The sequence below is a fragment of the Hemitrygon akajei genome, chromosome 10, assembly GCF_048418815.1.
Source record: "Hemitrygon akajei chromosome 10, sHemAka1.3, whole genome shotgun sequence".
Lineage (NCBI taxonomy): Eukaryota > Metazoa > Chordata > Chondrichthyes > Myliobatiformes > Dasyatidae > Hemitrygon > Hemitrygon akajei.
In genome coordinates, this window is record NC_133133.1 from 77,060,880 (window position 1) to 77,075,199 (window position 14,320).

Here is a 14,320-nt window from a genome sequence, read left to right on the forward strand (position 1 = left end):
AGATGGAGCAAGTAGAGGGAGGAAATGGGAAAACCAGAAGGTTTAGTGTGTGGGTGATGTGAATGCTCTGCTTTGCCTCTGGTGTGTAGGTAAGTGGGAGAACCCTGGGGGAGGTGATGGGAATGTGAGGAGAATTAAAACATTGAATGAATGTAGGATTAATACAAATGGGTGTTTGAAGGCTGGTGTGGATTTGGTGGGCTGACGGATGTGTTTCTGTGCTGTATTCTGTTTGAAACAGGAGAGTTGGGAGTGGGGTAGTGCAATTAATATGGACTGCAAAAATAATCAGCTCCAGTCTAAGGAGCCAGTAGCCTGTTGTAAAATAGGGTGTAAAATTTATTAAAACTAAGCAAAATTCTCCAATAATAAATTTTCCTGATAAACTGCAAGATAATTTAATTAATTTGCTTTAATCTGTGAAGGTTTTCATTTAGTTTTAGATAGTATGTTTCCAGTAAGTTTTTTATATCTTCTCCGATGATACAAGTTGCCTGACTTTTGTTAGATGTAGCAATTATTGTCACATCATATGCCTTGAATTACATTTTCCTTACAGTTGTGGAAAGTATTTATGCAATTAATCCTGGAATCTGTGGGGTTGGTGTTTCCATCACACACCCACATTGACAATGGCCGTGATTGAAGCATCACTATCTGTGCAGGAGTTCAAACCAATAGCTTAGTGACTGACACCAGACCAGAGACCCTTACTCTATGGTGATAAACTTTTCCATATGGTTGAGAGAGAACTTTAATATAACATCTGATGTTAGAACGGTTTTTTTCTCTGTCTTTTCTTGCTACACTGGGCCTCCCACCTTTTCTTGGCTGCCGTTGGAATGAATCTAGATCACCCTTCCCTGAGAGCAGCAACATCATGGCTGGGTGTCTTACTTTGATAGCAACATCCCAAGAGCTGCTGTTTGTTTCCCATTTAATCTGTCACTGGATTTTCTACTCCTCCATCTTGTGGTCGGAGCAAACAACAATTCAGTCAGGTCCAGTCCAGTCCAGATGACAGGTCTTGATCCAAAATGTTGACTGCCCATTTCCTGCTATAGGTGCTGCCTTCCCGTTGAGTTCCTCCAGCAATTTTTGATTCAGTCAAGACTGTGCGCCCCAGATCGGTCTGGCGTCTGGTACCAGTTCTTTGATGCTATTTTGATATGTCAGTTTCAAGTGGAAAATGCTGTTTCATTCTGTTTTCTATTTATAATGGGGTTACACTTTAAGTAAGAAAGCACAACTTTAATCCTGCGTTCAGTTACCAATGGGGAATTACAAATTCAGAGACTTTTTCTTCCCAACTCACTCTATCGAAGTTTAAGCTTATTGTTAAGGCACACATATAATGATATAAATACCATGAAAATCAGCATTTTTAGCAGCAGCTGCACCATTCATTGCAAACAAAACAAACTTAAATTAATATAAATTATATAAGTTGCATGATAAAATAAGCATAATCGCACTGGTGCAAGTTTAGAGAGAGAGGTAAATTATAGTCTGAGGTAGTGTTAGTAATTTTATGGTCTGTTCAAGAAGCTGATGGCAGTGGGAAGAAGCTGTTGTTCAACTCTGAGATGTGGGTCTTGTCTGATAGCAGCATCACGAAGGGGGCAAAGCCCAGATGGGGGGATTCCCTGACGATGACTATTACCTCTCTGAGATATCAGCTCTTATAGATGTCGTTGATGATGGGCAGATCTGTACCCACGATGGAACTGACTTGAGTCTTCCATTTTTGCACTGCTGTCCACTGGAGTTTGTTGCAATGGCCTGTGTTAGCAGTGTTACTGTGGCTGCTGAAACGCCATTTGGTAAAGAAGCTGGTCCTTCAGACACAATGGGTTTTCAGCTTCTCTGCATTCCTCGGCACATGGTGTTTAATGGATTTCATCTCCAAAACAATCAAATCATTGATCACATCCAAAGATTTTGGTGATGATTGATTGTTTAGCTGTTTTTGCTACGTGTACATTAAAACATCAAAACATACTGTGAATTGTGTTGTGTGTGTCACATCAGTGAGTATTGTGCTGGGCAGCCCCACGTGTGTCACCAAGTTTCTGTCACAGACACAGCATGCCCACAACTCACCAGTTCTAACCACATAGCTTTTTTCTGGAAAATGGGAGGAAACCAGAGCAGCCAGAGGAAATCCACGTGGTCACGGGGAGAATGTACAAACTCCTTACAGGTGCCAGCGGGAATTGAACCCTGATCAGTGTTCCCTTGGCACTGTACAGCGATGCACTAGCTGCTACCCTACAGTGCTATTCCTGCTACGCTACCATGAATCTAGACTTTTAGATGCATAATCGTTGCTGCCTTGTTCTTAATCCTAGAGATAGTTGTAAATGACAGAGGGTGACATTTAAAAAGACAGTGCTTAATTTCAGATACCATATATGTCAGCCCTGCCCGTCTCTCTCTTTTCGCAGATGGTTCATTTTAGGATGCCTTTAGTTGATATTAAGTTTTAGTCAATCTCTGAATCTGTGACAAAAACCTACATTTTTTGTGTAGCCGCCTGGCACAAGCAAATGTAGGCCGAGTTAGGCCACTCTGTAGATTAGCTGTAGATCCTGCTGTTCCCAGTATGATCGCCAGATCTGATCATTCCTTCACTGTGGGTGTTACAAGTTGCTATTTCACTGACTTGGCTGTGAGTGCTTCTCTTTCCCATGCTCCATTAGCATCTCACCAGATCAAATATACAGAAAATTCCAAACTCCAGGGCAACCCCTTGATGACTTTGCCTGGATTGAGACATGAAAGGAGAGTGTAAAAGATCAGAAAATGAGGGGTCTGCTACAGGTCATTCCTTTGCAGTTCTGAGTTTGAATAGTTACCCAAGCTCTGGAGCTAAGGATAGGCCCCAAGAGTATGCAGAGGAGTGCTCCGTTCAACAAGCTGAAACCATTTAGCAGATCATCTCAAACCTTCCCATCCATTCATGCGTTGACTCCGTGGAGCTATGAGGAAAGCCTCTTGTCCAAATGATGATAATGTTATCTCCCACTGAAACAACTGCTGCATGACCTTGGAGTCATGAACTCAGAGTTATGTCACACAGTAAAGGGCCTTCATTCCCCCATGTCAATAATAACCTTGTTGCCAGTCTACACCAATCCTACATACTGACACTGCATCTGTATTCTTCTATCCCTTGGCTATTTCAAAACCTTTCTAAATGTCTCTTAAATGTAGCAATTGTATCTGATGCCACCACCTCCCCTGATAGCACATTCCAGGTACTTTCTACAAAAAAATACAAACCCTAAAATACGTTTCTCTCACCTTAAATTTGGCCCTTTTGTTTTTGATAGCTCTGCCATGGTGCAACAAAATGCTTGACAGTCCAGATTACCACTACTTACTGTATTTGAAATGTTAAGGTGCTTCAAACCTAAGCAACTGGGTGTTTCAGAATCAATTAATATCCACACTTTTTTTTGATTTCTTTCCGAACAATGTATTTGCCATTGGACAGTTGACAACAGTGTTTTTGAGGGGAAGTTGATGGCCGTAGGGAAGAGTGAGGTTGTTGCATGTTTTAACCTGTGGCATCAAAGCTGTAATGAGTGAGCAGGACACAGTGTGGATTAAGATGCATCAAAACAACTTTGAAGGATGTAACGTTTATGGTGAACAGGGCTTGATCAGATCATTGGAGTGATTTGGTCTTAGAGCCTCCACCACCACCACTGCAGAGCATTACAGGCACACTCCACTTTGTGTAAAATACACATCTCCTTTGAGCTTACCCTCTCTCACTTGAAATGCGTGCCCTCTGGTATTAGATACTCACTCAATCCTGGGAAACAGATACCGGCTGTCTGCTCTGTAAGTGCATTTCATATACTTCTATCAGGATCCCTCCCCCCACCCCAGCCTCCACTGCCCAGAGAAAGGAACTCAAGATTTTCCAGCCTCTTCTCATAGCACATGGTCTCTAATACACACAGCATTCTGGTAAACCTCTTCTGCACCCTCTCCACACTCTTCCTATAATAGGGCAACTGGAAGTGAATGCAATAATTCAGATGCAACCTTTGTCCCTTTGCCACAAATCCACAGTACGGGTTGGCCCGGTTATGTGTCCGCTGGGGTCGGATAGTCTGACGGCGAAGTAGGAAAGCAATCTGTGTTAACTGGTCATGTTCACCACACTATCATTGGTTTTGTGTTCTTGTCCTCACAGGGGCGTTGTACGCGGGAAAACTGCAAGTATCTGCACCCGCCCCCACACTTAAAAACGCAGCTGGAGATCAACGGACGGAACAACCTGATCCAGCAGAAGACAGCAGCGGCCATGCTGGCACAGCAGATGCAGTTCATGCTGCCTGGTACACAACTGCAGCCTATGGTGAGTAACAGCAGCCATCTCATCATCAGCCCGTCTCACTGCTGTGACATCACCCTCCCTCCATCCTGCCTCAGAAGGCACTCTCACCCTTGCTGTTACCATTTCTTGTCTAGACGTAGTGGAGCTACCTGCCCACTCACCTTACATTCTCCGTGAATCAGAGTTCATTTCAAAGTGTATGGGTCATGAACGATTGGACACCAACCTAAGACATTCCTGTTTCTATTTTTGCAGAAATCCATCACTGCAAAATTTTCCAGGGTTTATATCTCTTTACTAGCTTCATGTCTGTAACCTCCTGCAGCTTTCAACAACTCCATGCTCCTCCTCACCTCTTCCACACTCCTTCTTCTCCTCACTATTTTACCTTCATCTACCAAGTTCCAGGCTCTAATATTTTCTAACAACAGAACCATGACAACTTTCCTTAACTTCCCTAACATTTTTTCTCAAGCAAACTCAGCACCGAACTCTGGACCCTGGGAGTCAACATCTCCTCTGCAACTGGATCCTGACCAACAGACTACAATCAGTAAGGATAGACAGCAACACCACCACTGCGATTATTGTCAACACTGTGCCTGATAAAGTTGCATTCTCAGCTCTGTACTCTACTTCCTGCACACTCAGATCCTGTTCTAACTCCATAAATGTTTGTAGATTATACCACCATAGCGGGCTGTATCTCAGATAATGATAGGTCAGAGAACAGGAAGGAGATAGAGAGCTTAATAACATGATACCATGACAAAAAAACTTTCTCTCAATGTCGGCAAAACAAAAGAGCTGGTCACTGACTTCAGGAAAGGCATGTACAGTGGTGTGGGGGAGGTATGGTGGTACACATGTTCTTGTCTTGTTAAACGAGTTGAAAGCTTCAAGTTCCTAGAAATGAATATCACTAATAGCCTGTCCTGGTCCAATCACATTGATGCTACAACCAAGAAAGTTCACCAATACCTCTACTTCCTCAGGAGGCTGAAAAAATGTTGACATGTCATCATTGACCCTACAAAGCTTTGTTTATGCACCGTAGAAAGCAATCTATCTCGATGGTATGGCAACCTCTCTGTACAAGACCACAGGAAAATGCTGAGAGGTGTGGACATCACAAAAGACAACCTGTCATCCATGGACTTTGTCTATACTTTACACTGCCTCAATAAAGTAAACAGAATAAGCAAAAGTCCCCACCCACCATCCACTCTGGACATTCTCACTTGTCCTTCTATTGGGCAGAAGGTACAAAAGCCTGAAAGCATGTTGCAGCAGAATGAAGGACAGCTTCTACCCTGCTGGTGTTAGGCTGTTGAATGGTTTCTTAGTGTGTTAACAATGACTCCACCTTATGCTCCATCTTGTTATTATCTGACACCTTATTGTTTACCTGCACTGCACTTTCCCTGTAGCTGTTACACTTCTTCTGCATTCTGTTATTGTTGTACCTTGTCCTACCCCAATGCACTGTGTAGTGATTTGACTTGGATGAACAGGTTGCAAGGCAAACTTTACACTATATCTCAGTACATGTGCCAATAACAAACTAATTCCAATTCAAATTGATATTCTCACTCTTACTTACTCCTTAGTACAGCATTTCCTTGATACAGTCCATGTTGGTGGGACATCAGTAGATGGTCAGTGGCTTTAAGTACTGTATGCTAACATAACAGATGACCTTACCTGTGCCCAGAACATGAGATGCAATCACTAGGAAGCTATGCCAGTGACTGCTTTCTCAGAAAGTTAAGAAGGCTCGGCATGTCACCGAACACTCTACTGTTGAAGGTATGCTGATTGATTGCGTCATGGACTGGTATGATAATGTGAACGTGCGGTAACTTAAGAAACTGCGGAGAGTAGTTAGCTCAGGCCAATACATCATGGACACATCCCCCTCCACATCAACATGGGGTGTTGTCTCAGGTGTTGAACAGCTACTTCCTTTTAACCATTCAGTGCTTGAATCAACCCGCACCACCCTCAATATAGTCATCCTCTGATCACTTAAGACCACAAGATATAGGAGCAGAAGTAGGCTACTCAGCCCATCGGGTCTGCTCTGCTATTCAATCATGGGCTGATCCAATTCTTTCAGTCATCCCCATTCCCCTGCCTTCACCCCATACCCTTTGATACCCTGGCTAACGAAGAACCTATTTATCTCTGCCGTAAATACAACCAATGACTCAGCCTCCACAGTCACGTGTGGCAATAAATTCCACAGATTTGCCACCCTCTGACTAAAGTAATTTCTCTGCATCTCAGTTCCAAAAGGACATCCTTCAATCCTGAAGTTGTGCCCGCTTGTCAAAGAGTCACCTACCATGGGAAATAACTTCACCATATCTAATCTGTTCAGGCCTTTGAACATTTGGAATGTTTCTATGAGACCCCTCCTGATTCTCCTGAACTCCAGGGAATACAGCCCAAGAGCTTCCAGACACTCCCCTTTCATTCCTGGAATCATTCTTGTGAATCTTCTCCGAACCCTCTCCAATGTCAGTATATCCTTTCTAAAATAAGAAGCCCAAAACTGCACACAATTCTCTAAGTGTTGTCTCACGAGTGCCTTATAGAGCCTCAACATCACATCCCTGTTCTTATATTCTATACCTCTAGAAATGAATGCCAACATTGCATTTGCCTTCTTCGCCACTGATTCAACCTGGAGGTTAACCTTTAGGGTGTCTTGCACAAGGACTCCCAAGTTTAAGACAGATTTATTGGATACAAGCTCTTAGTTTAAGCCCTCCCTAGCAGCTCTATTAAATGTGCCCGCTAGGATATTGGACCCCTTTGGGTTCAGGTGTAACCCATCTGTTTTGTACAGGTCATACCTGCCCCAGAATTAGGCCCCAATGAACCAGGAATCTGAAGCCCTGCCCCCTACCTGCCACACATTAATATACCTGAGCATGCTATTCTTGCACTCACTGGCACGTGGCACAGGCAGCAATCCTGAGATTACTACCCCAGAGGTCCTGCCTTTCCTCCCTGAATTCTCTCTTCAGTACCTCCTCCCTTTTTCTATCTGTGTCATTGATACCAACTTGTACCAAGACTTCTGGCTGCTCACCCTCTCCCTTCTGAGTACTCTGCATCTGATCTGAGACATCCCGTGCCCTGGAACCTGGGAGGCAACACACCATGCAGATATCTCTATCAGGCTGACAGAACCTCCTGTCTGTTCCTCTCACTATGAGACTTAGAGACTACCGCATTCCTCATCTTCCTTTTTCCCTTCTGCACCACAGAACCAGGCTCACAACCAGAGACCCGATCGCCGTGGTCATCCTCTGTCAGGTCACCCCCTCCCTCCTCCCCCCCCCCCCCCCCCAACCACGTCCACTTTCGCCACTTGAAACTACAGTGGACTTTGTTTTCTTCTTTCTCGTTCTAATTGTGTCCTCTCTTGTATAATTTTGTATGATTTATGCTGTAATTTATGTTTTTGTGAATGTTGTGTACCTGATGCTCTGTGTTTGTGATGCTGCTACAAGTAATTTTTTTCATTGCATTTATGCATGCAGCTACTTTTGCAGATGACAATAGATTGGAGCTTAAGTTTGACTTTGACACAAACAATTGATTTACCAGTCATTCATGATAATTCCAATGACTCTTTAGGGTTTGTGTCTTCAATTTACAAAACAGTTTCACTCCTTAACAAACAGTGTCCCACCCTCCACCTTTACCCTTCAGATCTACTTTAAATCTTTACACTTTTACATCAAACCTGTGTCCTCTTGTTTTGGACTGCCAATGCGGGTATACAGTTAGAGTGTTCCTTAGCATGTCTATGCCGCCCCCCCCCCCAACTTTATAAACTTCTGTAAGGCCACCCCTCAGCTGCATTTGTTCCACTGGAGGTAGTTTCAGCCTATACAATCTCTTCTAATAACTCAAACCCTCCAGTTCAAGTAACATTTCTGTGAATCCTCTCTAGCGTAATCACAGCTTTCCCATTGTGTGATAACCAGAGCTGTGCACAATACTGCAAGTGCAGCTGACCCAATGCTTTGTATAACTGTAAAGCAGCACCCCATGCCACATGTCCTCTTCACTGCTTTCTCCTTCTGTGTCGCTACTTACACGATGGTGTTTGACATAGCTGTTCAACCAATCAACTTTAATTCATTTCATAACTTACTCAGTTGTAAAATATTAAGGAAGTTCAAATGTGCAATAAATGTATTTTCTTTTTGCTTTTATCCACAGACCACATTTCCTGTAACTCCATCTTTAGCTACAAACCACACAATGGGTCTTAATCCCTACCTGAGTCACATGACCCATGGAATGGGATTGGTTCCAACAGAACTTCTACCAAACACACCTGTCCTGGTGTCGGGAAATCCCACTGTTACAGTCCAAGGGAACACAGCTTCACATAAGCTAATAAGAACAGACAAATTAGAGGTACCTGTGTTGTTTTTTTATATGTTTGCATGTTTTAACTGTATATGCAGTAAATGACTAACTTCCTTCATTAAAGTTATTACAGTAAAATGAGAGTACATAATAATAGTAATCTCAAGTCTGCTTTTTCCATTATGATTTTCTTTTGCCAATATTTATAACTTATCTCACTGTAATTACTCCCTCCTGCCATTAGAGGCAATGTAATGCAGCCACTGACAGGAAACTAGCACAAGCTGAGGGAACATTTAGCAGATTGGCCTGTGAGCTGGCCAGTGTCTGGGAGAATGGGAGAATTTTCCCAAAGCTGCTCCTGTTAAAGATCCCAGTTTTTCTCTAAGTACAGAGAAGCCCCATGTATATTAGTGTTTCCCCCTCTTCCAAAGCAAGTAATGCAAGAAGGAATAACTTTAAGGTGCTGGGAGGAAAGTCTGGGTGGGGGGTGAAATCAGAGATAGTTTTTCTTAGAGAGTGGTGGGTGCTTAGCTAGGGGTGCTGGTAGAAAAAGATGCATTAGGGCCACGTAGAAGACTCTTAGATAGGCACATGGATGAAAGAAAAATGGAGGGCTATGTGTGCGGGAAGGGTTAGATTGATATAGGATTAAGTCAAAGGGTCGACAGAACATCATGGGCCATAGGACCTAAACTCTGCTGTACTGTTCAAAGTGAATCTCAAGGAAAGCTGTTGGTCTTGGTATAATGTGTTTTCATTCTTGCTGTTGACATTGGAAGCTGTTATAGAAAATAAGATGTTCAAATAAGCTCTGCCATTGGCTGTGATTTGCTTCAGTGCTCTGGTCCAATTATCCAGTGACTAACTCAGGATAGTGTGATAAATGCTCCCTCAGCACGTATTTGTGAAATGGTCCAACCTCTTCAAGAGAAATGAGCTGGTTGTAGGACATTTGAATTGAACAGTGTTTTAAGGAGCTGCCTTCTACCTGTCACGTTCGGGAGGATGGTGCTGGAGACATTTAAAGGGAGAAGAAGGTGCATTATCTGTCTGATAACAGATGTTTGGTAGACATCTGCAGCCCTGAAGAGGTGCTTTCCTTCACTGATGGCACTATTGACTATGGCACTTTGCAGCTCCATCTCTTGTCTTCTGGGTATCTAGAACATTGCTCAGGAAATGAATTAATAAAATAAGCTGGGCTGTGACCATGTGACCTCAGGTTGTAGAAGAAATGGGCATATGTATACAGGCAAGAAAATAGGAGCCAAAGTAGGCCCTCAGCCCTGTAATCCTCTTCTGCGTCAGTTCCCCATGTAACTCAATCCTTGATCTTTCAAGATTGTATCTATATCCTCTGTAAATACAGCCTATCATAGTGTACCTCCCATTTATTGCCAAACAGTAACTTGGAAACTTGACATTTTGCTCCCTCCTTTTAGTCATGAGTACGGATAGGTGAGGGCCAAGAGCTGTTTCTTAGATCATTCCACTGGTTACAGTTTTCCAGCCTGTAAGAAAATCTATTCATGCTGACTCTGCCTTCTGTCTGACAACAAGTCTTAAACTCTTGTTAATACACTTCCCCAATACCATGCACTAATGCACTAACTTTTTAATGTGGCATCTTATCAAAGGCTTTCAGGAAATCAGAATGAATAACTATGTTGGCATGTTCCTCTCGATCATCTCTGTTTGTTACATCTCCAAACAACACGAGAAAATTTGTCAACCAAAATTTCCCGATCATAAAACTATATTGACTTGGCTTAAATACAATAAACTTTTACATAGAAATCCTACAGCACAATACAGGCTCTTCAGCCCACAAGGCTGTGCCGAACTTGTCCTTACCTTAGAACTACCTAGGATTACCCATAGCTCTCTATTTATCTAAGCTCCATGTATCCATCCAGGAGTCTCTTAAAAGACCCTATCCTTTCCGCCTCCGCCAGCAGCCCATTCCACGCACTCACCACTTTCTGCTAAAAAAACATAACCCCTGACATCTCCTCTGTACCTACTTACAAGCACCTTAAAACTGCCCTCTCGTGCTAGCCATTTCAGTTGTGGGGAACTATACACACGATCAATGCCTCTCATCATCTTATACACCTCTATCAGGTCACCTCTCATCCTCTGTCGCTCCAAGGAGAAAAGGCCGAGTTCACTCAACCTATTCTCACAAGGCATGCTCCCAATGTAGGCAACATCCTTGTAAATCTCCTCTGCATCCTTTCTATGGTTTCCACGTCCTTCCTGTAGTGAGGCGACCAGAATTGAGCAACAGGTCAACGGCAGATGCCATCTCTCTGGCACTACATTCCTCCTTAGAACACCTGGAGAATAAAGACGCATATGTAAGGCTCCTTTTCATCGACTACAGCTCTGCCCTTAATACCATCATTCCAAATAAACTGATTCCTAAGCTCCGGAACCTGGGTCTTAGCACTCAGATCTCTAGCTGGATCTTCAACTTCCTCACAGACAGGACCCAGGCTGTAAAGATAGGGAACAAGCTCTCCTCTACCATCACTCTGAGCACTGGTGCCCCACAAGGCTGTGTACTCAGCCCCCTGCTGTACTCACTGTACACCCATGATTGTGTAGCCAAGTTTTTATCGAACTCAATATATAAGTTTGCTGATGACACCACAATTGTAGGCCATATCTTGGGTAATGCTGAGTCTGAGTACAGAGAGGAAATTAAGAACCTGGTGGCATGGTGCGAAGACAATAACCTATCCCTCAATGTCAGCAAGACGAAGGAATTGGTTGTTGACTTCAGAAGGAGTAGCGGACCGCACAACCCCATCTACCTCGGTGGAAAAGGTCAAAAGCTTTAAGTTCCTCAGGGTGAATATCACAAATGACCTGACTTCTGTTATTTCCAATTAAGGGCTTAAGAGATAAACTGGATAAAACAATGTTAATGCCGAAGCCTAATGAAATAGAAATTTTAATTCAAAAAGGAAAAATTAAAAAATTTACTTCTTGTATGTACAATTTGATTCAAAAACAGACAATTAAACAAGGAATTCATAAGTCAAGACAAAAATGGGAAACTGATTTGAATATTAAAATTGATGAAATAAGTTCATCAAGACTATGCCTTGACAGTATGACAAATACAATGAATGTCCGACTTAGATTAGTACAATATAATTTTTACATCAATTATATATTACACCACAAAAAATAAATAGATTAAACCCAAATTTATCTGATCAATGTTTTCGACGTAATCAAGAAATTGGTACTTTTTTACATTCTACTTGGTCTTGTTTTAAAATTCAGCATTTCTGGATAAATTTAAGAGTTTTATTGGAACAAATCATTGGGATACAACTTCCACATAATCCAACATTATTTTTACTAGGTGATATTGAAGGGATAAAACCGAAACTTAAATTGAACAAATACCAGAAAAAAATTATAAAAATTGCACTGGCAGTAGCCAAAAAGGCTGTTGCAGTTACTTGGAAATCAGATTCATACTTAACTATGGACTGTTGGAATAATGAAATTTTTAGCTGCATTCCACTTGAAAAAATTACTTATAATTTAAGAAATGAATATGATATATTTCTGAAAATTTGGCATCCTTATTTACAAAAGATAGGATTAAATATATAAGCTCTTTGAAGATAAAGTTATTAGCCATTTGGGGAAATAAATAAATATATATATTAAAGTTATTTTCAACTCCATGGAGCATGTGGAGATCTTCCGATATCCAGGCAATCTTTCTTTCTTTCTTCTTTCTTTTTCTTTTTTCCCTTTTTTTCAGATGGGGATATTAAGGGGGGAAGGGTTAAGGGGAGGGGGGAGGGCTGATATTATACTCTATTATTCTATTATACTATTCACTCTATGTAATTATCTTAAAAAATCGAATAAAAAATATATTTTAAAAAAATCAAATGACCTGACTTGGTCTAACCAAGCAGAGTCCACTGCCAAGAAGGCCCACCAGTGCCTTTACTTCCTGAGAAAGCTGAAGAAATTTGGTCTGTCCCCTAAAACCCTCACGAATTTTTACAGGTGCACCGTAGAAAGCATTCTTCTAGGGTGCATCACAACCTGGTATGGAAGTTGTCCTATTCAAGACCGGAAGAAGCTGCAGAAGATTGTGAACATAGACCAGCACATCACACAAATCAATCTTCCATCCTTGGACTCACTTTACACCACATGCTGTTGGAGCAGTGCTGCCAGGATAATCAAGGACAAGGCCCACCCAGCCAACACACTTTTTGTCCCACTTCTCTCCAGGAGAAGGTTCAGGAGCATGAAGATACGTACGGCCAGATTTGGGAACAGCTTCTTTCCAACTGTGATAAGACTGCTGAACAGATCCTGACCTGGATCTGGGCCATACCTTACAAATATCCAGACCTGACTTGCACTACCTTACTTTCCCTTTTCTATTTTCTAAATCTGATTTATAATTAAAATTTTTATTATGTTTACTTCGATTTGTACTTCAGGGAGCACGAAGCGCAGAAACAAATATCACTGTGATGATTGTACGCTCTAGTATCAATTGTTTGGTGACAATAAAGTAAAGTATAATTCTGAATAATTTACTTGGCTTTGTTGACTATAGACTCCAGCATCTTCCCAACAATGGATGTTAAGCTAAATGGCCTATGCTTTCTCACTTCTTTCTTTCTCAAGTCTTGAACTAAGGAATCACATTTGTGGTTTTCCAATTCACAAGTCCCACATAAAATTGAATGAATATTACAAATCTTTAACGATGATAGCACTATCTCTGCAGCCATGTCCCTTTAAACATGACCTGGCAACTGGAAACGTGACCTGGCAACTTGTCTACCTTTAGACCAATCAGCTTTTCCACTTTTTTCCTTGTGATAAATATTGTTACAAGTTCTTGTCCCCAATTTGAAACTAGCTCACTGTGAAGACTAATTCAAACTATTGCTTTAAATTATCAGCCACTTCCATATCTCCATCTCCTTCTCCTGGGTCCCACACTAACTCCAGGTACGCTCTTCCTTTTTTCTTCGCCATTGAAGCTTTTATTGGTTGTTTCCTCTCATGGTCCATTTTCTCGTCTCTTTCAATTTTTCATTCTGCACTGCTGGCTTCTAAAAATCCCCTGTCCTCTGGTCTACTACAAGTTTTTTCTCACTTTAATTTTTTTTGCTTTGAATTGAATACTTTGCTTGACCTCCATTGGTTACCACTGAGAAAAATATCTCACTATATGAAAGGGATGGGTATCCACTGAGCCTTACTAAGAAGTTGATTAAGCATTTACTACTGTCCAACTACTGACCTTTCCTTTAGCCGATTTCCCCTGACCATTCATGACAGCCTTTCCTTTTATACCATAAGACCATAAGTTACAGCAGCAGAATTAGGCCATTTGGCCCATCGAGTCTGCTCCACCATTTCATCATAGCTGAGTCATTTTTCCTCTCATCCTCAATCTCCTGCCTTCTGCCTGTATCTATCCCTTCGTGCCCTGACCAGTCAAGAATTTAACAACCCCTGCCTTACATATACATAAAAACCTGGCCTCCACAACTGCCTGTGGCA

At 41.9% G+C, this 14,320-nt stretch overlaps 1 protein-coding gene across 13 annotated transcripts in view; it reads left to right on the plus strand.

Annotated features, from left to right (window-relative positions):
* Positions 1-14,320, plus strand: part of LOC140734496 (muscleblind-like protein 3) — a 157,798-nt gene that overhangs the window by 117,352 nt on the left and 26,126 nt on the right. For all 13 annotated transcript variants that reach the window (XM_073058528.1, XM_073058526.1, XM_073058536.1 and 10 more), the window contains exons 3-4: positions 4,211-4,375; positions 8,597-8,797. In XM_073058528.1, coding sequence (XP_072914629.1) covers positions 4,211-4,375; positions 8,597-8,797 — 366 coding nt within the window. The remainder of the gene's footprint in view (positions 1-4,210; positions 4,376-8,596; positions 8,798-14,320) is intronic.